The 27,993-nt window shown below is 36.3% G+C and overlaps 1 protein-coding gene across 2 annotated transcripts; it reads right to left on the reverse strand.

Annotated features, from left to right (window-relative positions):
* Window positions 1-367: 367 nt before the first annotated feature.
* LOC128238313 (uncharacterized) lies at window positions 368-27,490 on the reverse strand. 2 transcript variants are annotated; one of them, XM_052954107.1, is made up of 16 exons: window positions 27,387-27,490; window positions 25,804-25,934; window positions 25,103-25,161; window positions 23,429-23,612; window positions 20,333-20,508; window positions 19,710-19,802; window positions 18,206-18,342; window positions 9,542-12,097; window positions 9,109-9,214; window positions 8,522-8,673; window positions 7,322-7,432; window positions 6,698-6,883; window positions 6,059-6,156; window positions 4,879-4,935; window positions 4,462-4,601; window positions 368-2,571 (listed from the first exon to the last, which is right to left on the reverse strand). In XM_052954107.1, the coding sequence occupies exons 2-16, from the start codon at window positions 25,915-25,917 to the stop codon at window positions 2,382-2,384; spliced, it is 4,359 nt and encodes a 1,452-aa protein (XP_052810067.1). In that variant the 5' UTR covers window positions 25,918-25,934; window positions 27,387-27,490; the 3' UTR covers window positions 368-2,381. The 2 variants fall into 2 exon arrangements, with proteins under 2 accessions (XP_052810067.1, XP_052810066.1); XM_052954106.1 differs by having other exon boundaries at window positions 27,399-27,481.
* Window positions 27,491-27,993: the final 503 nt, after the last annotated feature.

The raw sequence follows: 27,993 nt of genomic DNA on the forward strand, positions 1-27,993 counted from the left end.
ATTTGTACATCATACTCCTTAATAATTATATCTTTAAATTTGAAACTCAAGTATGAAATCGACTTAAGTTCGTAAATGATCCAAGATGTTTTATGCCCCTGTGTTTTGCAATAATGTCTCAAGTTTTCACTTATATGTAGAGGTACATGTGGCTGTGGTTTATAAAGTTCATTTTTCGGTTCATGTTCAATTGAAAATATATGCATTTAAAAATAAGTTTTATTCTTTATCATTGTTATTTACAGCATCTCGTATGTGTAATATGTTCGTATTTTTATCTTATTTGTTTGAAATAAATTTTATCAAATTAAACTTAATGCATTTATCAGTATTTGTTCTCAAGATCTGAGGTGATGGAGCTACTTGAAGAAAACGGTGCACATAGTTCTCTTTCTATAAATTCTTGGAAGATATTAGATAGAAAATACTTCGAACAAACATGCTTCGAGAGACATGATTCTATAGCTAATTTTATATACCGAATTCATAGGCTATTTTAGCTTTTAGCATTTATTTTCATGCATTAACATTTTCTGGAAGTTTCTATAGAAACCATGAGCCCTAGGTTGCACCTAACCCTGGCTAAATGTCAAATATCTAAGCGCTGTGTGCTCCGCTTTCAGACAATGAGTGTTCTAAGTTTTGTCCATTTTTATGAAGAGTGTAAGACAACTCCAAGCGCAATAACTGGAGGTGACATTGTATGAAATTCCAAGACATAACTGGAGGTCAACATAAAGTTTGTCTTATAGGACTTACCGTGCTCATCTGATGTATAAGGGGCACTACTGGATTACACATATAGTCAGACTTATGGAAGTTTTAAAACATGTACGTAATGTCCATGGTAACTTGTATTATGATACTAAGTTTTATGTGAATATCTTGAACCCGCTTTGAACCGCAATGAGACCAAGTCTAGCAATATTTTGCAGAAAAAAATCTTTAAAAAACAAATAAGCTTATACACGGATCATTAAAGGTTTTAAGTCTGGAGTGCCAATTATAAATCTTAACAAAATTCTATACTTAACAGAAATACCATGTTAAGTCAGTAACGTATCTGAAATTTATAAGACTTGGGGAAATTGTGGACCAAGAATAATAACAAACATAAACCATCACATGTAATGTCCCTCCAAAAAAACATAATTTATAAATCAACAATTCATGTAGTTCAATAATTTACATGTATAATATGAAAATGTGAAACAAATTTTACATACCATAAAAGAAGGAATTTATCTACCCAAGTTTCAGTCAATTGTTGGGACAAAAATGAAAACTCACAGCAACAAGAGAAATAATTATTTCAAATTTATTCTTTCGCTGTTTTTGAAAAGGAAAGACACTCTTTCATTCTTTGGTTGTATTTGATAAGGATTGATAAATCTTAAGATACACAATGGAGTCTTATTATTTGGAGGGGGCCCCATCTTTTCATTTGTTCTACATACATTGTACCCTTATAGAGAGAAGGTCCGACTGAATGGTTATGTAATCATGAATTATTAACATTCAACAAGTGTTTAAGAATATGGATGAGTTTGTGTTTGAACCAAGTCAAAAATATCATTCTTGAATAATTAAAATTGCCAATCTGCATGTAAAGTCATATGACTTATTAAATTACCAATTTGATACTGAGATTTATTACATGATTTGTGATTGGTATTATGAATGCTCAATTCATATAAGATCTGAACATCAAATTTCCTAACTGTGGGAAACAAGGGCGCCACAGAGCAAACATCAACACTTGTCTGATTTAATCAGTCAAGTATGGGGCATAACTCAACAATTACTCAAGCCAGAGTTATGGGCCTTGCTGTACACAAGTCAGAGTCTGTTGCAAAACGTGTACCAAGTTTCATTTGGATATCTTGAAATTTGAATGGTTTAAAAGTTACGGCTATGTTAAAAAATGCCTGACAGTGCCTTAGGCAATAACTGTTGCTGACACCAACACAACAAAACATCTCTTCAAAAAACAGATGAGGTTATGATAAGGCTCAAATATTTTTTGTACAATAACTTATGAATTATTCTAGACATCGCATAAATGTATAATTGATTGTTACAGGCATATCATCTTTACACAATAACTTGACTATGGTATTAATGACAATGCCATTTTTTCCAGTAATACTCCTTTACTACAATGCAATAGTCTTCCAAAATAAGAGGGGAAACAATATTACTATTTCACTTTCTCCAATAAGTCTCTGGTAAAATTTCTCTTGTTGTAACACAATAACATAAATTATCAAGCACAATCATATAAAATGCCCAAGAGTTGTGGTCATTAACTCTGATCCTTGTGACCTGTCTGAACTTCTGATGCTGGCTGTTTGCGTTGCTAAGGTCACATGACGTAGTTGTTAAGTCTGATCCTCGAGACCAGTCTGCGTGCTGGCTGACCTTCTGATGCCTGCTGTTTGCGTTGCTGCAGTCACATGACGGTACGGCATTCTTCCAAGAAGGTGAGGGAACAACCTATCAATATTTTCTGCATGGTTTTCAAGCTCGTATATTTGTGACACACCTGAGCGCCCTTCCACATGTTTCAGGCTGGAACATATATAACACATGTTATGAGGAAGACTGTCATGATATCGGCAACAATGCAATGTTGAAATAACTATTTTTGACATATTTTTACTGCAAATGGTCAAGAATTTGAAGTGTTAATGTTCACTGAATTTGGTATGGTTGTTCCTTTATACTCATGTTTACAGAATTTGGTGAGGTTGTTTATATAAATTAATATTCAAAGAATTTGGTGGGGTTGTTGCTATGTTTTAATGTTCACAGAATTTTGTTCACAGAATTTGGTGGGGTTGTTTCTATATTTTGTGTTTCTATGTTTAAGTGTTAACATAATTTGGTGGGGTTGTTTCTATGTTTTAATGTTCACAGAATTTGGTGGGATTGTTTCTATATTTTGTGTTTCTATGTTTAAGTGTTAACATAATTTGGTGGGATTGTTTCTATATTTTGTGTTTCTTATTTAAGTGTTAACAGAATTCGGTGGGGTTGTTTCTATTTTTAATGTTCACAGAATTTGATGGGGTTGTTTCTATGTTTTAATGTTCACAGAATTTGGTGGGATTGTTTCTATATTTTGTGTTTCTTATTTAAGTGTTAACAGAATTCGGTGGGGTTGTTTCTATTTTTAATGTTCACAGAATTCGGTGGGGTTGTTTCTATTTTTAATGTTCACAGAATTTGATGGGGTTGTTGCTATGTTTTAATGATCACAGAATTTGGTGGGATTGTTTCTATATTTTGTGTTTCTTATTTAAGTGTTAACAGAATTCGGTGGGGTTGTTTCTATTTTTAATGTTCACAGAATTTGGTGGGGTTGTTGCTATGTTTTAATGATCACAGAATTTGATGGGGTTGTTTCTATATTTTGTGTTTCTTATTTAAGTGTTAACAGAATTTGATGGGGTTGTTGCTATGTTTTAATGTTCACAGAGTTTGATGGGGTTGTTGTTATGTTTAGTGTTCACAGAATTTGGTGGGGTTGTTGCTATGTTTAGTGTTCACAGAGTTTGATGGGGTTGTTGTTATGTTTAGTGTTCACAGAATTTGGTGGGGTTGTTGCTATGTTTTAATGTTCACAGAGTTTGATGGGGTTGTTGTTATGTTTAGTGTTTACAGAATTTGGTGGGGTTGTTTCTATGTTTAGTGTTCACAGAATTTGATGGGGTTGTTGTTATGTTTAGTGTTCACAGAATTTGGTGGGGTTGTTTCTATGTTTTAATGTTCATAGAAGTTGGTGGGATTGTTTCTATGGGTCTGTCATAATCCTCAGGATTTTTGGTTTACATGTCCATTATCCATCAAGTTGGAAAAAAAATTGTTAACTGCAATTATGCTGTTGTACACTTATGCATTCAAAATGCAGAAGATTTTGGGCCTTCGGCCATCAATTTGCTTTTATTATTTTATTGAGAATTCAAATTAAATGACATTTTAGAAAGTAATACTAAAAATTTCACGATTATATCATGTATATTGCCTAAGATATGTGTTCCTAAGTGAGACCATGTATTGCAAATTTTGAAACCTAAAAGAACATTATTGAAATTGACAAAATTGACTATCAAGGTTACAACTAGTTTATAATATTATTTGTTTTTCACACACGAAATCATTATGAAACATTAATAAGGAAAAAAAATGCTGATTCAATTTTGTATTTTTAATCCCTTGGACCCTTTTTAACACAGACAATGAATGCAGTCAAAGTTGGGACAAAATCTGTGGATGCTATGGAAACAGGAGTAGACTAATGGTCATAAATCTCCAGAAAATAATGTGCCAATGATAATCCTTAAAAAGAAAGATGTTTGGAAGAGTTTAAAATACATAGAAAACTTCATTATTTTTGGCATTTTTTTTGTTATAATTATGTCCAAAGGCCCAATATTGCCCAATGCCTCATGTACTGACCCTGGTCTGCAGATATTAAGGTCCCCTCTGTTGGTCCCGTATACGAGGCCCTGACCTGGAGCTGGGAGCCAACGAGCCGAGTTTCCGCTCACATGCGTCCGAGTCTCTGCATCGCATATGTGCATCACATCTTTTATATGCTAGGAATGAGAATAAATGAACAATGACTATATGTTACCATTTTCAATAGACATTTTATTCAAAATAATTTAAAAGATATTTCTTGACATTTCTTTCAAAAGATTTCTGATAGACATGTAATTTTGAATATTTGAAATCTAAACCAATAAGAAAATTCTGAAGCATTTGACAATCATGATTCATTTCAAAACCCTCACTTTCTTAAAAGGTTTTGACATATCTTTCTTATGAAAGCTATATATTCAATGAGTTTCATTCAAAGTCTATGACAAGTACCTTCATTGACTTTTCCCCAGCTTGCTTTTTCTCCAGTCTGTAAACCTGGGCCACAAGCTGGAATATAAATGTACATACAATATAAGAATGGGATATATCTCAAACTTCAGGTATGCAGTGTGCAAAGAAACTTGTTATTTCATCAAAACATTGGCAATAATGCTCAATGTGGACACCTGGTTATTGAAAGGGCATTGCTTGCTTGCTTACTGATAACTGAATGTAACTTTTACTAAGTAAAATAAATGACTTAAAGATGCACTATTACTCCCAAATAAGATTTACCATATTTAAAACAATTTTCTAATTTACCAAAAAGGATTTATACATGTCGAAAACAATGCTTCTTATGAAGGAATAGGATACTGCGTTTAATTTGAAAGAAAGGTTCAGAAAAAACGGTATTTTTTATGGGACGATAGAAGATCACAGTTAATCTTTTAGCATTGACCAATCTTTTAATATTTTTGTGTTTTCAGGTATTAAATACACGGTTATGAACTTATCAGTAATTAAGATTTTCCATAAAGACATTATTTCGTAAGTAGTTTAAGGTTAACCACTCAAAATCAATGTTTGTTATACATGTGAATGTATTGATTTTTATTAAGAGTGCCACTTTTAAAAAACAACAGATAAATTTATTGCAGAGTGTGTCTTTCTTCCTTATGTCAATGGAAAGTAGACATGAAATGAAATGAAATTGACCTATATTGCATTCTTTCAAGGCCAATGAAGCTTGTTTGCATACATCGTTTCGAATGATTCCAAAAGAAATTGGGCCAACAGGGATCTAAATTCCCTGTAGATAAGATACCTTCAAGTCATACATGCGTATAAACCCTTGTCAAGTTCTAAATCTAGGACCAATAATTTGTCATACCGTCCTAAAAGAATGGCCCATTTTTAACAGTCGAACATTCCTACCCCAAGAAACAGACTTTCAAAAATGATGAATTTATCATATATTTTTTACAAAATCTGTGTCAATAACTGACAGTTGTGACCAGTAATATGCATCATCATTTTAAACATAAATTCTTTGCTAAAAGGAAATTTACATGAGAAATTAAGACCTGAACTTTGTGTTTGGAGCCGTAAGACTTCAGACTTTGCAAACATGGTCCATCAATGAGATATAACTTCAACCCTTGCCAAGGAAGTTGTAATTGTAACCCACCTGTTGTGAGGTGAAGACCCAGGACAGCCGTTTAGCAGCCAGCCCGACCAGCACATAGTTGTTGGAGGGCGACATGCTTACAGAGATGGCATTTGGACCTAAAATAAGCAAGACAATTTATCTTTATCTAAAAAAAAAAACATGAATATTGTAACAACCCTGAGCTGTTTAATATTGATATAAACAGGATTTCCTGGGACTCAAAAATACGAATTTATGAAATGTTGTGATGATTATTTACAAGACAGACTTGGCAGCTATGTAACTAAGAAGCCCTATTTAAACCTGAGAAATTTTATTCCTATCAAATAGACAAAGGTAAAGCAAAATTTTGGGAATACTGTCTCATTATCGTATGCATATTGTGTTTAATGATATTGTTTTTATAATCTAGCTATGGTAGTGATTTTTTACGCAAACCATTCTTCCTATAGGTTATAAGTATTGAACACTACCAGGAAATTTACCATAGACTACTAAGGTATTTATTGCAAATAAAAAAGCATGGACTTGTTATTATGCATTTTTATTTAGAATTTAATATGTTTGTGATGTTTGGTACTTTATGTTTAATAAATAAGAAAGAAATGTTCAAAAGTTAAAGCCCAAAAACTATTTTCTAAGACTGATATTACATACCAAACTTCTTGGTGTAGAGACACTGGCCCCTGGTTGCTGGCTCAAGGGAGTAGACGGCTAAAATGTTGTCATCAGGAAAGCCCTGATGACTGGGGACAAAGGTGGCCAGACGTGTGTCCGTCTGTGAGATGTCCGCACTGACATCGTTGTGTAACTTACAGTGAGACACTACCACATTCACTGTACCTGGATTGAAAGCATGAGAGCTTGTTTAAATTTATTATTTATCACTATTTATGTGTACATTCAGTAACACTGAATAAACAAAGTGTGCTGTATACATGTATAATACCAAGTATGTATCAATAAACTGCAGAGTATAAAACAATTTGTCAATAACACTTTTAACTATCCTAAATCTTGGGCTTATACAGTCTTAAAACATCAGAGCATTGGGTTCATAGTGGTTCCAATGCATTGTCTACATGGTAATATAATTATAATCATTTCACAAAGATATAAACATTCTAAAAGACCAGGATTGTCAAAAAAATATGGGTTTTGTTATGTTTACATATTTTTCTATTATAATTCCATTATCAGATAAACATAATAACTGTTTTCAGGCTTGTTCAATAATTTTTCAATTTCAACTAATTAAAATGAAGAGGGTTGTGGTTTTACTTTGTGAGATGTCCGGAATATCACATTGTGAGAAGTCCCATGCCTGGATACGGTGGGTGTGGTTGATGATGTTGTTTGCCACAGCTGACTCCCCGGATCCCATAAACGCACCTAGTAATTATGTAATCAGGTCATTGCATATGTTGTAGTTGCTATGAACATGTATATATGCTTTAATAATGCCATAAACACTGATGAGTTATGTTGGATTATGTAACACACAAAACATCACAGGGAGGATAACAACAAAATTACTAATCCTAAAAATTATATTATAAATTATTTATTAAATCTGTTGGTAAATCATCCACATGTTCATTAAATACAGCAAATTTGTAGCTTGATTCTTGTCTAGTTATCACATCAATGAAATAAGATTCAGTGGACAAACAATTTATTCTGAACCATTTTGATATTTATGAACATCCAAGAACCATCTTTGCAGTAACGAGGTGATACTAAACAGATCACATCACAGAAGACACTAATTCAACCATAAATGAATGCCACACAACAAAGCAATACCTACTATAGTCTGTGGACTTTTGGTATTGTAAGGTCGCTTGATGGCTTTGTCAAGGACACTGGAGTTATCATATCAAATACAACAATACCATACCTACCTGCCCACTTAATCTGTGCAGTATGGTGTTGTTTGGTTGATGGCTTTGTTTAAGGCACTGGCATTTAATACCAAATACAACAGTAACATACCTACCTGCCCACTATAGTCTGTGCAGTATGGTGTTGAAAGTTTTGTTGATGGCTTTGTTATTGGACACTGGCATTTAATACCAAATACAACAGTACCATACCTACCTGCCCACTATAGTCTGTAGACTGTTTGGTATTGTAAGGTCCCTTGATGGCTTTGTCCAGGACACTGGAGTTATCATATCAAACACAACAGTAACATACCTACTTGCCCACTATAGTCTGAAGACTGTATGGTGTTGTTTGGTTGATGGCTTTGTCAAGGACACTAGAGTTATTATATCAAATACAACAGTAACATACCTACTTGCCCACTATAGTCTGTCGACTGTATGGTATTGTAAGGTCCCTTGATGGCTTTGTCAAAGACACTGGCGTTATGATAGCAAATACAGCGTTCTAAATTCAGTTGATACTCTTGCCTAGCATATTGAAGTTGTTGTTTAACAGTAAACTCTTCAAATAAATATTATCAAATATTGATACCTGCTATTGCGCGGTTGATTGCGGACTGAACAGCATTGTTTGGTCGGTTGATGGTCTCGTCAAGGATGCTTGAGGAGTAGTGTGGATGCAGGTAGTGGCGCTGTAACGTCCGCCAGTGGCTGCCCTCCTCCCCGCCCTCCATACTGTACGGTCTGAAAAACAGAAAGCTTGTGTCCCACAATCTTCTAAGAACAAGAGCACCACTGAGCAAACACTAACACTTTTTTGCTTCAGTTAAACAAGGGGCATATCTCAACAAACATTAAATCCAGCTTAAAAGGCCTTGCTGTAGCTCAGCATATTTTATCTTGCAATATGAGCACCAAGTTTCATTTGAATATTTTCAACCTTTCTTGGCAAAATGATTGCCCAAATACAACGTTGACAACACAAAGGCTATCCTAATACAATGACTGTTTTAATGAAGTTAAGACGTTCAGCCTTATACGGTTATAATGAATGTACTCCTGCACCTTACAGTATGAAAATTGAAACATGAAAGTTTTGGAATGCAGATCTGTTTGTTCTGCATCAATTAAAGAGGAGGAAAGGAAGAGTTGCAATGAGGGTGTGGTGGAGAGTTATACCTGCTGTTCCTGGGTAGCCTGGGTAGGTGAGGGAGCCTGGCCTGTACCTGGCGCTGGTGAGAACGCAGGGAAGACTCCAGCAGAGTGGGCGGGCCGGGAACCACACCTAGAAAACCCAATAACATGTTTACAATTGTGCACATGTTTTACACAGTAAATTGGCATGCTCATATCAAAGAGAATAAGAAATATCAGTAGAACCAAATTTATTCCCTAAACAAATATTCTCATAATGGTTCAAATATTGAAATGTTAAAACTAACATTTACTCACAATAATACAGAGATTAAAACTGCTTATACATGTGAACTTTATGCCAATATACAATCAAAGGCAGAGATGGTGAAAAACTTTTCAGTGTATTTATATAACAACAAAATCGCAGACACCTGTGTACCTTGTTCAAGTGATTAACCAATTAACTCTTTTATACCTGTGGTAGTGGAGCTGCTGGGCTGGGAAAGAGACTGCAGACCAAATCTAGGTGGAGCACTGGACATGTTGGGTACACCTGGCACAGGGTTGTGTGGCCCAAGGTTAGTCCCTGTCTCCCGTGCTAGCATCGTGTCCAGGGCTTCATAACGATGTCTGTCCTGGCGCAGGTTACGAATACTCTGATTGAAAGTGTCCCTTAGCGCATTTATTCTACGATTAAGCTCATTCATTTCTCGCTCTATCTGGTCAGTCATTGTTACAAAACTGTCTCTTAATCTTACATATTCGTCATGTCTCTCTCCAAGAGCGCCTCCTGAAGGATTTCCACCACCACCAGATGCACTGTTCCCCCTCTGCTGAACACTTGTGTTTCTTCCTGTGTGGTGTAAGGTACTTCCTGTGCTCTGTATTTGCACATTACTTGATGATACAATATGTATCGAATTATTGTTATCATCTTGATTCCGCACACTGATATTCTGGGTACTGCTGGCATTCTGAGAATCAATGTTGTTCCTTGTAGAGACAGGGTGAGTGGTGTAGTTTTCATTCTGGTCCACAACAAGCTCTATCTCCTGCCCCTGTGAGCTACCCCTTGAACTGTTTCCTAGCGCACTGTCAGTTGATTCTGCAGATGCATTGAACTGCCGCAACACCGCTGAATCTGTGCCTCTATTCAGACTCGTCGAAGACAGGCTCCTACGCTGATCGTCTGAGATAGGCAAGAAGTAAGCAGCTGAGGTACTCAGATGAGCACTGAGTTCCGTTTCTGTATCACTAGAAGCTTGGTCTCTTGAATGTTGACTTAGAGATGCTGTTTCTGTTGCATTGTTGTCTGGAACAGCTGGGATGTCGTGAGTTCTCTCCTCAAGAACCATGGATGAAGGTAGAGTAACGACAGGGTTAATGCCCCGGCTCTCCAGATATGGCCCCATTATGGACATGTAGCGAGTCCTGTGCTGGTATGACTGTGGGGGCAGATATGGGTGGGCTCTAGTCTGGCTGTACGGTGCCCTCTGTAGACCTGTTGCCGAAGAAGAAGTGGTGCATTCTGGGAGCGTTCCTGATCTGTGCAATATGTTCTGAAACAAGGTGGTAACGCTGCTTGTGCTGGCCACAACAGAAGAAGAGCTAGGGAACAGATCCCCTAAGATGTTACTTTGAAGTAGCCTCTCTTCTAAAGCTACATCCTGGTTAATAGATCCTTCAACTCCAGCATTCCCTAGTGTTTGCGCTTGACATGGTATTGCACTAACATTCCTAGATAAAAGACCAGAATCCACTATAACACTGCTTGGAGCATCGGACAAAGAGCTGGGAGCACTAGGTACAGTTTCATTGTTACCAATATTATGCATTGATCCAAGAGCGGACGCACTGTCATTTGAACTAGAACTGTTATCACAATAAGTAGGTTCTGCAAATCTGGTAGCACTTGTTGGCTGGTTAACAAGTTCACTTGTTCCAGTAGTTTCAATTCCCAGTCTTCTTGCACTTGTGTTTAAATCTAGCTGGGAGTTTTCCATTGAAGGCAGGATTGTTACAGTGGGGATAACGCCGACCTGAGCAGGGTTTCCCGCACCAATCGCTGCCCTAGATGTAGTAGCTACTGGCTGGGTGGTTGTGCTCATTATCACGGTTACTTTTGGTATGCCATCAGACTGGGAATGTACTGTTGTTGTTGTTGAACATGTAACTGGATTAAGCGGTTGGCCTGACAGAAGTCTTTCTCTAATGCTTTGGAATGGTTTTGAAGAATGAGTGCCCGTGGATACAGTAACTAAAGAGCTTGTAGTTGTTGGCATCAAACCTTGTAGCTGAAGGGAAAAAAGGTTTGTATGGGAATGTCTGGTCACAGATGATATAGGTTGACTTTGTCTTTCACTTCTTCCAAGGTCCTCATTATGTGTGCTTCCTGACGAGGATATACTAGCATCTGATGTAAGATTGTTCTCGAATGTTTGACTAGAAATAGGGAAGGTGGCTGCAGAGGCAGACAGAGATGGGCGCATGTATTCCAGTCTTGGAGGATGTTGTAGCAGTGAATCCAGGTTGACCTCTATATCTGTGGTAATTGGGAAATCTTCATGTTCCTGGTTATTAGGAGGGGGACTGGTCACTCCACGCAGGGGAGGAGCAAGAAACCTGGGAGCAAAAGCACTGGTTCCAAACTGCGGAATCTGACCATGATCGCCAGTATTGATTTCTACATTTCCTGCAGATGCTAGTAGAGGGTCTGACGCTGGATCCAACAGTACATCATGGCTCACTGGACTCCCAAACACAGACTGGATGCTTGGTCTCTGGTTTCCTGTAGACTGTGACTGAACCCCGGTAATTTCTTCTTCCTCTTGCTCACCCTGACCAGATTCTGAGGATGGGATTTGTGCCAGCCTCTGGGCATAGCCCAAGAAGAGAATTTCATTGGAGCGTATTTCTTGCTGTCTCTGACTGAGAGCACGCTCCTGGGCATCAAGGTTTGCTGTATCTATGGGCATCAGCAGGGGATGACCTTCAAACGCCCCTGAACCAGCAGGCTCAGCAGCATGTGTGCCTGAAGAAATGTCAATATTATAAATCAATGTGCTTATTCAACATGCAATAATTTCAATTCTGACTGGACAACTTTATGCTATTTATCACATTCTAAACCATGCTCCTATTTTAATTTTACCATCACTTACTTTTCTGTTTTAAACATGAGTAATAAAACATTGTATCATTTTTATGGGTCAGAAAACCCCAAATCTACATGTTAGAAAATCTAATGGTAAAAAAATATTTGCTTAATGAGTAAAATTCAAGCAAGGCATGGGTAATATTCAAGTAAGTCATATTTTTATTTCTCAGTGTTTTTTTTTTAAGATAAATATTTATTTAAAAACATTATTTTACTATCCATCTAAATCATATAAGGAAAACATGATATTTCCTCCTGATTATATGGAAAAAATCTAAAAGATGTTTGGCACTTTCTGTATTTAAACATGGAATGACATCATTAACATATTACAAAACAATGACATCATCTAATTAGATATGCATTTTGTTTTTTAAAAAAATCAGGAATTACATTACTGCCATGCATGTAGCAAGGTTAATTGCATTGTTTTGTGGTATTCCACTCTTTGTCAGCTCAGGTAAAACAGGTATATTTTGTTATTTTGAACCAGAAAAAGCATGTAATGAAATGATTCTGTCACGAGTCAACATAAAATACCCAATATTATTCATCTTGTCCAGGATATATATATTAATAAGCTCACTAACAAATTTTATTAGCTCATTGAATTAAACTCATTGAATTAAATTGTGTATCATATGACTTGTGACAGATCCTGTATATATACCTCACTGATTTTAATTGATCTTAATTCTTTAATAAACATGGCATAGAATATATTTGCATTCGTTGCAATGTTTAAATTTAAGAACTAGATACATACGGCTAATATGATTATAAACAAGAGGGCCAAATGGCACTGAATCGCTCACCTGTCATATATTGCACATTCTTCCATTATATACAAATATTAAAAACCTAAGCCAATGAACACGGGGCGTGGCCAATTTTGACTCCAGGGCTAAAGTTTGAACAATCTTAATAGTGGTCCAATAAACAATGCTTCATACCAAATATCTAAGGCCTTCGCCTTTTGGTTTCGGAGAAGAAGATTTTTTAAGTTTTCATCATATACATATATATAAGGAAACCCATGACCGCCCGGGTGGGGCCATTTTTTGACCCCAGGGCCAAATATTGAACAATATTGGTACAAGTCAACTAGATGATATATCATGCCAAATATCTAAGCTCTTGTCACTACTTGATTTTACGTGTGTATCTATATATGTATATTTGTTATTAATTGTTGTATGTGGCCCATATTGAAAATTGGTATGTGCACTAAATATGTTATCCAGTTTAAATTAAGACGTTACTTGTCTTTGTGAGTTCGGAGAAGATTTTTTAAGTTTTCACTATAACACATATAGAGAAAACCCATCAGCCCCGGGGTGTGGCCAATTTTGACCCCAGGGCCATAATTTGAACAAACTTTGTAGAGTTCTACTAGACGATGAATCATGCCAAATATCTAAGCTCTAAGCAACGTAAGTTCAGAGGAGATGATTTTTGAAGTTTTCACTATAAACATATAGAGAAAACCCATGACCCCCCAAGGGGACAGGGCCAATTTTGACCCCAAGGCCATAATTTGAACAAACTTTGTAGAGGTCCACTAGACGATGAATCATGCCAAATATCTAAGCTCTGTCCAAGTAAGTTCAGAGGAGAAGATTTTTGAAGTTTTAACTATAAACATATAGAGAATACCCTAACCCCCCGGGGCGGGGCCAATTTTGACCCCAAGGCCATAATTTGAACAATCTTTGTAAAGGTCCACTAGACGATGAATCATGCCAAATATCTAAGCTCTAAGCAACATAAGTTCAGAGGAGATTTTTGATTTTTATTACTATAAACATATAGAGAAAACCCATGACCACCCAAGGGCGGGGCCAATTTTGACCCCAGAGCCATAATTTGAACAATCTTTGTAGAGGTCCACTAGACGATGAATCATGCCAAATATCTAAGCTCTAGTCCAAGTAAGTTAAGAGGAGAAGATTTTTGAAGTTTTAACTATAAACATATCAAGTATACCAATGACCCCCCGGGGTGGGGCCAATTTTGACCCCAAGGCCATAATTTGAACAATCTTTGTAGAGGTCCACTAGACGATGAATCATGCCAAATATCTAAGCTCTAGTCCAAGTAAGTTTAAAGGAGAAGATTTTTGAAGTTTTCACTATAAACATATAGAGAAAACCCATGACCCCCCGGGGCGGGGCCAATTTTGACCCCAATGCCATAATTTGAACAATCTTTGTAAAGGTCCACTAGACAATGAATCATGCCAAATATCTAAGCTCTAGTCCAAGTAAGTTTAGAGGAGAAGATTTTTGAAGTTTTAACTATAAACATATAGAGAATACCCATGACACCCCGGGGTGGGGCCAATTTTGACCCCAGGGCCATAATTTGAACAAACTTTGTAGAGTTCCACTAGACGATGAATCATGCCAAATATCTAAGCTCTAGTCCAAGTAAGTTCAAAGGAGAAGATTTTTGAAGTTTTCACTATAAACATATAGAGAATACCCATGACCCCCCGGGGCAGGGCCAAATTTTGACCCCAGGGCCATAATTTGAACAATCTTTGTAGAGGTCCACTAGACAATGAATCATGCCAAATATCTAAGCTCTAGTCCAAGTAAGTTAAGAGGAGAAGATTTTTGAAGTTTTAACTATAAACATATCAAGTATACCCATGACCCCCCGGGGTGGGGCCAATTTTGACCCCAAGGCCATAATTTGAACAATCTTTGTAGAGGTCCACTAGACGATGAATCATGCCAAATATCTAAGCTCTAGTCCAAGTCAGTTAAGAGGAAAAGATTTTTGAAGTTTTCACTATAAACATATAGAGAATACCCATGACCCCCCGGGGCAGGGCCAATTTTGACACCAGGGCCATAATTTGAACAATCTTTGTAGAGGTCCACTAGACGATGAATCATGCCAAATATCTAAGCTCTAGTCCAAGTAAGTTAAGAGGAGAAGATTTTTGAAGTTTTAACTATAAACATATCAAGTATACCCATGACCCCCCGGGGTGGGGCCAATTTTGACCCCAAGGCCATAATTTGAACAATCTTTGTAGAGGTCCACTAGACGATGAATCATGCCAAATATCTAAGCTCTAGTCCAAGTAAGTAAGAGGAAAAGATTTTTGAAGTTTTCACTATAAACATATAGAGAATACCCATGACCCCCCGGGGCGGGGCCAATTTTGACCCCAGGGCCATAATTTGAACAAACTTTGTAGAGGTTCACTAGACGATGAATCATGACAAATATCTAAGTTCTAGGCCAATTAAGTTCAGAGGAGAAGATTTTTGAAGTTTTAACTATAAACATATAGAGAAAACCCATGACCCCCCGGGGCGGGGCCAATTTTGACCCCAGGGCCATAATTTGAACAATCTTGGTAGAGGACCATTTGGTGATCCTACCTACCATATATCAACGGCCTAAGCCTTGTGTATTGGGAGAAGAAGATTTTTTAAGTTTTTCCTTCTGCATGGAATTGAATTCTTTGAACAACTTTGATAGAAGACCACCCAAGGAACATCCCTATGAAGTTTTATTAATATTGGCCCAGCGGTTAAGGAGGAGATGTCTTTTAAGTAAATTGTTGACGGACGACGCACGACGGACGCCGGACAAAAAGCAATCACAAAAGCTCACCTTGTCACAAAGTGACAGGTGAGCTAAACTAGTGACCTAGTTATTGACCGTGAATGACCCAATATCAAACTTGACCTACATTTTACAGCGATGATCATTCTGACCAATTTGCATTGAGATTAGGCTAAAATTGTGACCTCTATTGTGTTCACAAGGTTTTTCTACTAATTGACCTAGTGACCTAGTTATTGACCGCGGATGACCCAATATCGAACTTGACCTACATTTTATAGAGATGATCATTCTGACCAAGTTGCATTGAGATTAGGCTAAAATTGTGACCTCTATTGTGTTCACAAGGTTTTTCTACTAATTGACCTAGTGACCTAGTTTTTGACCTGGGTTGACCCAATATGGAACTTGACCTAGCTTATGTTAAGATGATCATTCTGACCAAGTTTCATTAAGATAAGGCTAAAATTGTGACCTCTATTTTGTTCACAAGGTTTTTCTAATAATTGACCTAGTGACCTAGTTATTGACTGCGTATGACCCAATATCGAACTTGACCCAGATTTTATAGAGATGATCATTCTGACCAAGTTGCATTAAGATTAGCCTAAAATTGTGACCTCTATTGTGTTCACAAGGTTTTTGTACTAATTGACCTAGTGACCTAGTTATTGACCGCGGATGACCCAATATCGAACTTGACCTAGATTTTATAGAGATGATCAGTCTGACCAAGTTGCATTGAGATTAGGCTAAAATTGTGACCTCTAATGTGTTCACAAGGTATTTCTACTAATTGACCTACTGACCTAGTTTTTGACCCCAGATGACCCAATATCGAACTTGACCTAGATTTCATAGAGATGATCAGTCTGACCAAGTTTCATAAAGATTAGGTCAAAATTGTGACCTCTGTTATGTTCACAAGGTTTTTCTAATAATTGACCTAGTGACCTAGTTATTGACCGCGGATGAACCAATATCGAACTTGACCTACATTTTATAGAGATGATCATTCTGACCAAGTTGCATTGAGATTAGGCTAAAATTGTGACCTCTAATGTGTTCACAAGGTATTTCTACTAATTGACCTACTGACCTAGTTTTTGACCCCAGATGACCCAATATCGAACTTGACCTAGATTTCATAGAGATGATCAGTCTGACCAAGTTTCATAAAGATTAGGTCAAAATTGTGACCTCTGTTGTGTTCACAAGGTTTTTCTAATAATTGACCTAGTGACCTAGTTATTGACTGCGGATGACCCAATATCGAACTTGACCTAGATTTCATAGAGATGATCAGTCTGACCAAGTTTCATAAAGATTAGGTCAAAATTGTGACCTCTGTTGTGTTCACAAGGTTTTTCTAATAATTGACCTAGTGACCTAGTTATTGACTGCGGATGACCCAATATCGAACTTGGCCTAGATTTTATAGAGATGATTATTCTGACCAAGTTGCATTGAGATTAGGCTAAAATTGTGACCTCTATTGTGTTCACAAGGTTTTTGTACTAATTGACCTAGTGACCTAGTTGTTGACCGCGGATGACCCAATATCGAACTTGACCTACATTTTATAGAGATGATCATTCTGACCAAGTTGCATTGAGATTAGGTTAAAATTTTGACCTCTATTGTGTTCACAAGGTTTTTCTACTAATTGACCTAGTGACCTAATTATTGACCGCGGATGACCCAATATCGAACTTGACCTAGATTTTATAGAGATGACCATTCTGACCAAGTTGCATTGAGATTAGGCTAAAATTGTGACCTCTATTGTGTTCACAAGGTTTTTCTACTAATTGACCTAGTGACCTAGTTTTTGACCCCAGATGACCCAATATCGAACTTGACCTAGATTTTATAGAGATGATCAGTCTGACCAAGTTTCATAAAGATTAGGTCAAAATTGTGACCTCTATTGTGTTCACAAGCAATTGTGAACGGACGGACGGACGGACGGACGGACGGACGGACGGACGGACGGACGGACGGACGGACGGACGGACGACGGACGAAGAGTGATCACAAAAGCTCACCTTGTCACTACGTGACAGGTGAGCTAAAAAAATAATACAATGGTAATATATTTTTAATTATTATGGACACTAATTATATTTAAAGATTGAGATATTTAATTAGGGAAATTTCATTTAAACACACAACACAAACCCAGGAAGGCATTATCTTATTGGATCATACCACTGTTGAAGTTTATAACAGTAACATGAAGAGGTAGAAAAACAAACAAGAACCTTTCCCTAAAGAATTTCTGGCCATTTCCCCCTTGGGAAATTCAAATATATTAATGTAAATAGGTAGAAAACAAACAGAAATCTTTCCCTAAAGAACATTCTATCACAACACTTAATTCCCTGTCATGCATACCAATCGGCTGGCTTGGTGGAAGGGGTCGAGCCTGACTGAGTAGACGATCCCTCCGGAACTCCTGGTAGTAGTTTACAATGTCACTATACACGGAGCTCAATCTCGTTGTCTCACCCGATGTACCAGCTCTGTCCTCACTGTAATACACACAACTTCTGTTTTATTGTACAGGCTAGATAGTCATAAACCACAATGAACCACATGCTCATTTATATTATTCAGTCTAATAAGGAGCGGAACTCAACAACTATTAAATATAGTTTTATGGGCCTTGCTATACATGTGCTAAAGTTTATGTTTAAGAGTAATGGAAGGGTGCTGCAGCCTGTCCTTGGTGGTGGCACCCTTCTGCCCTCATTGAAACCATTGTGTGTACCTTTTGTCCTCATGGAATGGAATGCTTAAGATAATCAGATATTTCTTTTCGTTTTGTTTAAGACTTTAAGTGTTAGAATTATTAATTCTTACAAACTTGACATATTTTGCAGTTGAAACCTTATATACACAACACAATTCCTAACATTTTCTGTGAAATTCATAATGTTCAAATTATTCACAGTCTGACACGATGAACCCTTTCCTCCCTAGCAACCTGTCCTTTTTCTGCAGCACCCTGTCCTTTCTTACTCCCAAATTATATTTACCACAAATTCATATAATTCTTTTAATATACCAAAAAGGATGAGTGAAGTCTGAAGATCGAAAACAAGGGTTCTTATAAAGGATACCAAGTTTAATTTGAAAAAAGTTGCAGAAAACATGGTAAGTCTACCTTATAAGACGATAGTAGATCGCAGTATATATATTAGCACTCACCAATCATTTAGTATTTTTGCGTTTTCAGCAATTAAATACACAGCTACAATCTTGTTATCAGTAATTAATATTTTCCATAAACGCATTATTTAGTAAGTAGTTAAGAGTTTAACACTCAAAATTTGTTTGTTATACATGTGTATGAATTGATTTTGAATAAGGGTGTCATTTTAAAACCAGGCCACAACAATGTGGATTTTGTCTCTGGCAAAATGTTTACCTATGGTAGTTTTATTTGAATATCTTAAAAAGCTTTAAATCTATGGCCAAGGTTGAAGATTTTGAATGACGATGACGCTGCAAGGACACAAAGGCTATCACAATACCTCCCTTTAACTTTGAAAAACAGATAAGCTAAAAATCATTTTAAAAAAATCTATTTTATTCTCTGGTTTTGTTTCTGTGATTTTGGCATCAATTGTGTTTCAAATAGCACTACATAAATTCAGTGTATATTTAAATTCATAGCTTCATAATGAAATTAAGATATATTTATAATTGATTTTAATATTAAAGAACATTTTTTTTCAATAAGGTCAATAAAATTCATGTAAATCAGAAATGAATAAGTTTTTATCCTATAGACAATGAGATACTTAAATTATTAAAGTTTCTTAAGTTAGGAAATGACTAAAGATGTTTCAAGAAAAGCAGCTCTGTACTTTATCCATCAGCTAACAAAACCTACCTGCCTACAACAGTAGGTGGCTCACGGGAGATGGACACACTGTTACATATTCCAGTATAAAGGTTCATACCCTGACCGTCAAACTTTACCCATCTGAAACAGGTGAAATAAAATTCATCATAAAAATTGAATGATAGAAAAAAAAAATTAAGCACTTTTTAATCATTTTTAAGCACCTTTTAATAAAACAAAACAATTTTTTAAAAATGCACATTAATCAAGTTTAATTTCATATCACATTGTCATAATTTTAATGTTTGCTAAATAATCCCATCTAGCTTATATATAACAGGGTTCCAACAGCTGATAATTGTCAATCCTGGAAAATAGACGACAGTCTGTTATTAAGAGTATGAGGGATTCACATCCAAAGCATGGTAAAGATTTTGAAATTGTTTCCTAAGACATTTTGTATTACTTTCACAATACTTCCTACTGTTTGTGATGAAAATGTCCAACCAAAAAACAATAGTCTGAATTTAGAAGCTCTCAATCCTGATTTCAGGATTATTCCTTATTTTATGTTCATTGGGTTTTTTGGCATTATGTATCACTTCTTGTTTATTCTTCTTTATCAATATTCAACCCCCTAAAAGGCCTAAATCAAAGATGGACCCTAATACCTGATCCTCTCATATTCGTAGGTGGTCTTGCAAGCCGCAAAGGGTTCGGGCTTGCTCCAGTCCCAGAAGTACAGGGTGTTGCCCGCAGCAATGACAAGCACATGGTCCACGGGGTGGAAGGTAAGGGAGGCAACCACTGTTGAGTTTTCTGTCTCCCAAACATCACACCCATGGCCCTGATTGATTGAAGATTTTCATTAGTATCAAGATATCAGCAAGTTGCCTTACTCACATTCATTTATCTTTTTTTTTTAAACTTTTTCTCAATTTTACCAAAATTACCATTTTTCCCAATCTGAAATCTTCCAGCGATGGGGAAAAACACTTCAATATTTTAATATTTAAAGCTCACATAAAATGCATTCAATGGACTTTTTGCTGGATAACTTTAAACAAGAGGGCCAAATGGCCCTGAATCGCTCACCTGTGATATACTGCACATTGGTATTGTCTTCATAAGGTTTTTCTAATATCTGACCTAGTGACCTAGTCATTGACTGCGGATGACCCAATATCGAACATGACCCAGATTTATAGAGATGATCATTCTGACCAAGTTGCATTAACATTAGGCTAAAATTGTGACCTCTATTGTGTTCACAAGGTTTTTCTACTAATTGACCTATTGACCTAGTTATTGACGGTAAATGACCCAATATCGAACTTGACCTAGATTTTATAGAGATGATGATTCTGACCAAGTTACATTTAGATTAGGCTTAAGTTGTGACCTCTATTGTGTTCACAAGGTTTTTATACTAATTGACCTAGTGACCTAGTTATTGACTGCGAATGACCCAATATCGAACTTGACCTATATTTTTCTAGAGATGATCATTCTGACCAAGTTGAATTGAGTTAAGCCTAAAATTATGACCTCTATTGTGTTCACAAGGTTTTTCTACTAATTGACCTAGTGACCTAGTTTTTGACCTGGGTTGACCCAATATGGAACTTTACCTAGCTTATGTTAAGATGATCATTCTGACCAAGTTTCATTAAGATAAGGCTAAAATTGTGACCTCTATTTTGTTCACAAGGTTTTTCTAATAATTGACCTAGTGACCTATTTATTGACTGCGTATGACCCAATATCGAACTTGACCCAGATTTTATAGAGATGATCATTCTGACCAAGTTGCATTAAGATTAGCCTAAAATTGTGACCTCTATTGTGTTCACAAGGTTTTTGTACTAATTGACCTAGTGACCTAGTTATTGACCGCAGATGACCCAATATCGAACTTGGCCTAGATTTTATAGAGATGATCATTCTGACCAAGTTGCATTGAGATTAGGCTAAAATTGTGACCTCTATTGTGTTCACAAGGTTTGTGTACTAATTGACCTAGTGACCTAGTTATTGACCGTGAATGACCCAATATCAAACTTGACCTACATTTTATAGCGATGATCATTCTGACCAAGTTGCATTGAGATTAGGCTAAAATTGTGACCTCTATTGTGTTCACAAGGTTTTTCTACTAATTGACCTAGTGACCTAGTTATTGACCGCGGATGACCCAATATCGAACTTGACCTACATTTTATAGAGATGATCATTCTGACCAAGTTGCATTGAGATTAGGCTAAAATTGTGACCTCTAATGTGTTCACAAGGTATTTCTACTAATTGACCTACTGACCTAGTTTTTGACCCCAGATGACCCAATATCGAACTTGACCTAGATTTCATAGAGATGATCAGTCTGACCAAGTTTCATAAAGATTAGGTCAAAATTGTGACCTCTGTTGTGTTCACAAGGTTATTCTAATAATTGACCTAGTGACCTAGTTATTGACTGCGGATGACCCAATATCGAACTTGGCCTAGATTTTATAGAGATGATTATTCTGACCAAGTTGCATTGAGATTAGGCTAAAATTGTGACCTCTATTGTGTTCACAAGGTTTTTGTACTAATTGACCTAGTGACCTAGTTGTTGACCGCGGATGACCCAATATCGAACTTGACCTACATTTTATAGAGATGATCATTCTGACCAAGTTGCATTGAGATTAGGCTAAAATTGTGACCTCTATTGTGTTCACAAGGTTTTTCTACTAATTGACCTAGTGACCTAATTATTGACCGCGGATGACCCAATATCGAACTTGACCTAGATTTTATAGAGATGACCATTCTGACCAAGTTGCATTGAGATTAGGCTAAAATTGTGACCTCTATTGTGTTCACAAGGTTTTTCTACTAATTGACCTAGTGACCTAGTTTTTGACCCCAGATGACCCAATATCGAACTTGACCTAGATTTTATAGAGATGATCAGTCTGACCAAGTTTCATAAAGATTAGGTCAAAATTGTGACCTCTATTGTGTTCACAAGCAATTGTGAACGGACGGACGGACGGACGGACGGACGGACGACGGACGAAGAGTGATCACAAAAGCTCACCTTGTCACTACGTGACAGGTGAGCTAAAAAGTTAAATATAAAAAAAATCAGAAAAAATATCTCTGTCTGCATTTTGTAAACAAAGCTACTGAGCAATATCATCAGTAATCATTCTATTGTCACAGTTATTTAATTGAGTTCAGAGTCTCTAAAGGATATTTTTCTATTACAAAATTTCCTTTACCTTTAATATGTTAGTTACAGTACTTACAAATTATTATTTAATATGTTAGATGCTTGTTTGCATTTATGACATGACCAGTTTGTGCTTCTCTGAAATTAAAACAGAACAGTATGCTGATCTGTTGTTCTATGACGTCAGAATTTTGCGTTTCTTTGTGTGTTGTTTTTCAATACGAGAAATCACTATATCTTGCTTTCCAATTATTCGCTCGAAATTTTTTCACAAATGAATGAATAAGATATGCTGAAATTGTTACCGAATTGTTTCTGAACAATTTAATAATATATTTTGCAAATTGCACTTTCAATTGCCAGAGTAAGCCCCTGTATTCAGATCATACTTCCATACTCAGCTTGATCACAGCAAACAGTGGGTGACAATGCGATGGAACAGTTCAAATTGTTGCCTGCTACAGTTATCTAGGTTTTAAATAGAAAATTAAAGGAGTAAGGTATAAAATTATACAATGTAGGGGGGGTATCACGTATAAGGACTCACATATAGGTCCCAGATGCGGACCTGTCCCCCAAGACAGCCACTTGCCAAGATGTGGCTTGAGGATGGATGGAAGGCAAGGCTCCAAGGGGTGCGGGGATGGCCTGTCAACGTGCGCACCAGCCGGCCACTGGACAGCTCTGTCACCTGGATAGAGTGGTCACCATGTGTGGATGCTACCTTAGTCCTGAAATCATGTAAGAAAATTCCACAATAACATCTTCCCATGTGACCAATTTACATGAGATTATTGAGATTTAATCACATTTTGTTTATAAATAGAAGATAAACTAAGACACGCTGCAATGCAACAAAACCCGGTTTACAATTTGTGCACTCAGAAGGTTTAAGCAAAATGAAAGACTGATGGATAGACATGCAGATGCTTAAATGGTGACTCTATATGCCCCCGTTCATTTAGACTCGAGCTTTATTAAGCCCGCTGCTGAAAATTTCTGTGGATTGTCATTGAGATGTTTTTACTAGGGATGCAAACGAATGGCAAAACAGATATTCGAATATTCGGTAATTCTTTCGATCGAATATTCGAATATTCGATTAGCGAAATACATATTTTAGAAGATGTAGTAAACTACTATTATTATTCGCTAAAGTAATAGCCGGGGCATTTAACCCTATTTTGTCGTATCCAGTACGCGCGGCGGACCCTGATTTCCCCAAATGAGCCTTTGAAATTCTCCATTTTCAGGAAGTAAAAAGCAATACATTATAAACAGACAAACAACAAAATCGAATAATTCAATTCCGCTGCCTTTTGTAAACAATGTGAAATTAGATGGATTCCTAGTAAAACAGTGTTTTGCGCCAATGGAAGGTCTTTCCGTAGGATGATCAGCCTCGTTCTGAGATTGACCTCTAAACTGACTAAATATAACTATGGAAAACTCAAACCAACTCGGGAACTAGTAAAATAGTAAAACGAAAACATAAGTGGATTGGACTTATTTATTGTACAACAATAGAGGAATTATATTCAAAAATCCATTTCAAAGCACGAAAATTGTATTGAAAGATGAAAACAGTTTAAAGCACATATATGCAACAACATTATTGAGCACAATATTACATTATTGTGGCATTTATATCATCACCTCGTTTTGCGCTATTTTGCACAGCATAATTTGCAGCCAAGACAACACATTGGTGTTAAAGCCGATCCATAGCCAGTTATTGTAAAAGTAGGGGGACTTTTTATAGTACTCGACGAAATGTCCCTAAATGACACATGTCGCGTGTCTAGTCATCACATTCACACCTCTGGGATTAGGGGCCAATCGTTGTAAAAACAAGATAAACGAGCTTTATAAACAACATCAGTGATGAAGGCAAACTGTGTTTTGTTCTCTTTATTGAATTTTTTTTTTCGAATATTCGAATACCGATTTTGACATTCGAATACCAAACGTTTGATCGAATATTCGAATATTCGAATATTCGTTTGCATCCCTAGTTTTTACGAATATGGAAATGATTTTGTTTTTTGGCATTGTTCTTTAACTTGGGATGTAATTGGTGGAATAAAAGTAATACTTCTACCAAATTATTTCAGACCAGACATAAATTGTTGACCCATAATCCTGCTGACCACCTGCATGCAGACATACCCTAATCTAATAAACTAAGCTTTCCACCTGGTTAACAAAAAAAGACACATACCCATCAGGACTAAACTGCATAACAAATGTTGACCTACATCTTCCAGATATTGCACATGGCTGCAAAAACAAAAACGGTTAAATTATTTTTTGTGTGGGAAAAAAAAATTCTGTCATCGGCATCAAGTAAAACTAATTAATAGTTTATTGCGAATAAGCTTTATATTACAGTATACATTATTTTTTACATGAACACTTTAAATTAATCCATAGATGTGAACCTCTGGAAGTACTAGAGAGGTAGAATAAAGGCTGCAGAAATGTAGGTTATATCAATGCTTTGAAATATTACTTTTGAAACACATCTAAGGCATTGCTCATGCAAACATAATTTTAGGGAATATTATTTATAACATCAACAGTGTTAACATAATTTATTGCAGTTGAATCCAAAGGAGACAAATTTCAGGGATGTTCTTTAGCATTATCTATTCCCTTATAATGGTTTTAATGCTTAGATTGATTTTAAGGAGAACAGAATTCATCTATTTCTCTATTCTATTTCGAATAGTTATAGATTGCAGGGTCTCAAAATCTGTATTTTAACCTACTGGCAGTTTCTTTGCATGATAAAATAACACAAATTAATTGTGACAGGAAAAATGGGTGTTCAAAATTTATCAAATACGTCAAATGAAAGGCCCTTCATTAACTACTTGCATTCAATCAACTCTTTGTTAAGTAACTTGACATGACACTTGCCTTATTTACAAAAGACTCTGTGAACTTTTGTTCTACAAAGTCACTGACACATTTGGATGATCCAATTCTCTTCTTGCCATACTGCCTCTCTTGTAAATATGAAGCTATGTTCATTTTGTATAGTGCTTGGTCTGAAAGTATAACAATTTTAAAATTATTATCAATTGTACATGGAAGGTCGATAAAGGAACTTAACTGTTATAACATGAACATCTTTTTAATTGTATTAACTTTGAAAGGACTCTCTGACTTCAACAGAATATATGCTGGCAAATTCTTTCTTATTATGTTGACATCAAGTTATTTTATTTACTTTTATGAACAAACATCGCATAGCATCTGGCAAATACTCATTTCAACAGAATCAAGTAAATCCAAGCCTAAATTATTATATTTCAATACCTTTATCAGTCTGGTTGACTACGCTAAAAGCCTCAGAAATTTTCAGGCCAGTAGGGCTTGTAAAATTATTTTTTTACCAGCCCAAACCAAATTTTACCTGACCAAATACATATTCAAGATTTTCTTTGAGCTTGTAAGCAATCAATATTTCATTCATTTTTGCAAACAATCACAAATTCATATGCTGTATTTCAAAAAGGTATGTTATTTTAAATTTATCCTTTTCCAAAATTTCAAAACACTCACCAAATCGTCTTTCCTACTCAGAAGTGATAAAAAAAAAAGTTCATCATGGTTTTTACAAAAAAGTAATCATTTTACCAACTTTAATAATACCAGACTATCAGACCAATGCACCAGTCAATTGTAACCACAGCCACCCCCCCAGGTCTGGAAAATAGCGGCGACATTGACTTTCGGTCCAGCCAACCCGGCTAAAATCCCCGCCCTTCGAAGACGAACAGATGGTTAAATCCCCGCCAAAATGCTCCCGCACCCCAGGGACCCTAGGTAAGGCCCATTCCCCAAATATATTTAAAGCGAAGAAAAAAAACCCACATTCACCCGGCACTGCGGGGCCACCTGAAAGGTAAAAACATGGCCCATTTTCCCGGCTATCCCCTATACTCCCGGACCTGGGGGGGCAGTGGTTACAATTGACTGGTGCATAACAGATACTGTATAGAAATTTAACAAAATCTACTTATAAATATAATGGTATTTTACCCGTCATGATGGCACACCAACTGTATTCAAAATGTCTGTGTTACATGTATTCAAAATGTCTGTGTTACAAACGGTTTTAGGCCTTTTCCTATCACATTTTTAAATAATTGTGAACAAAAGAGTTGTTAATTTTAATTTTAATTTCATTAATGTTTTATAATAGAAACAAACATTTAGTCACATTCCATACACATCCATTATTCTGATGTCTGAAGTGAACGAGTCCCTTTGAAGGTTAAGTGATAATTGAGTGACAACTGTTCAAAGCAACAATTTTAATCATTGATCAGTATTTGAGTTACAACAGAAAAATGTTTTTTTTAGGAATCATTAAAAGTGTCGTTCATTTATCCGGAGCATAAATATCCGAAATCAATTCTACTTTATGCTATTATCTATTAAGAATCCTAGTAATTATTATAAATAACTTGAAGAATTAATAAAAACATGCTTACATTTAAAACAACCTTTATTGTTATCCAATAGTGACTGTCTCCAGATATTTTCTCATTTTTGGGGAATTTTTCATGAACTTTTCACCCCAATTTCAGACTTTAACAATCTTGTTTGTAAAAATCGACATATGGTCACATACAACTAATTTTCTATGTGCTAATCTACCAGACTGGTAAAAGTACTACAAAGCTTACCACTGTTGCTGACTCTTAATTAAATTCATAATATAAAATACATCAATGCCTTTATGGGGATATTTAACATATGATAGTATAAAACCGATTGTTTGAGAACAGTATGTATCCTTAGTGGATATTAAAGTAAACCTGGGAGGAAAGTGCGCCCGGTGTGGGGCTCGAACCCACGACCGCCGGAACACTAGCACGGCGCTCTAACCATCTGAGCTAACCAGGCGGCTGGTTCTAATCCACACACACTACAATATGTCGGAAAATAGTTGCATGTGCTTATATTCAGGCTTGTTACCTTATACCTGACTTCAAAAAATATATATCTTGTATGCAAACTTGACTGTCAATCCAGGGATCGATGGTTTGTTTCCCCGCAGCACCACTAGAAATTACTAATCGCCTTCCGGCATGTATG

The sequence above is a fragment of the Mya arenaria genome, chromosome 6 (assembly GCF_026914265.1).
Source record: "Mya arenaria isolate MELC-2E11 chromosome 6, ASM2691426v1".
Lineage (NCBI taxonomy): Eukaryota > Metazoa > Mollusca > Bivalvia > Myida > Myidae > Mya > Mya arenaria.

Excerpts from the sequence above, each read along its gene's own strand:
- LOC128238313 (XM_052954107.1), bottom strand. The coding sequence starts at position 25,917 with ATGAACATAGCTTCATATTTACAAGAGAGGCAGTATGGCAAGAAGAGA. Across the intron at positions 6,884-7,321 it reads TATTCCGGACATCTCACAAA|GTACAGTGAATGTGGTAGTG; the intron begins GTAAAACCACAA and ends CTTTCAATCCAG. Across the intron at positions 4,602-4,878 it reads CTGGGGAAAAGTCAATGAAG|CATATAAAAGATGTGATGCA; the intron begins GTACTTGTCATA and ends TCTCATTCCTAG.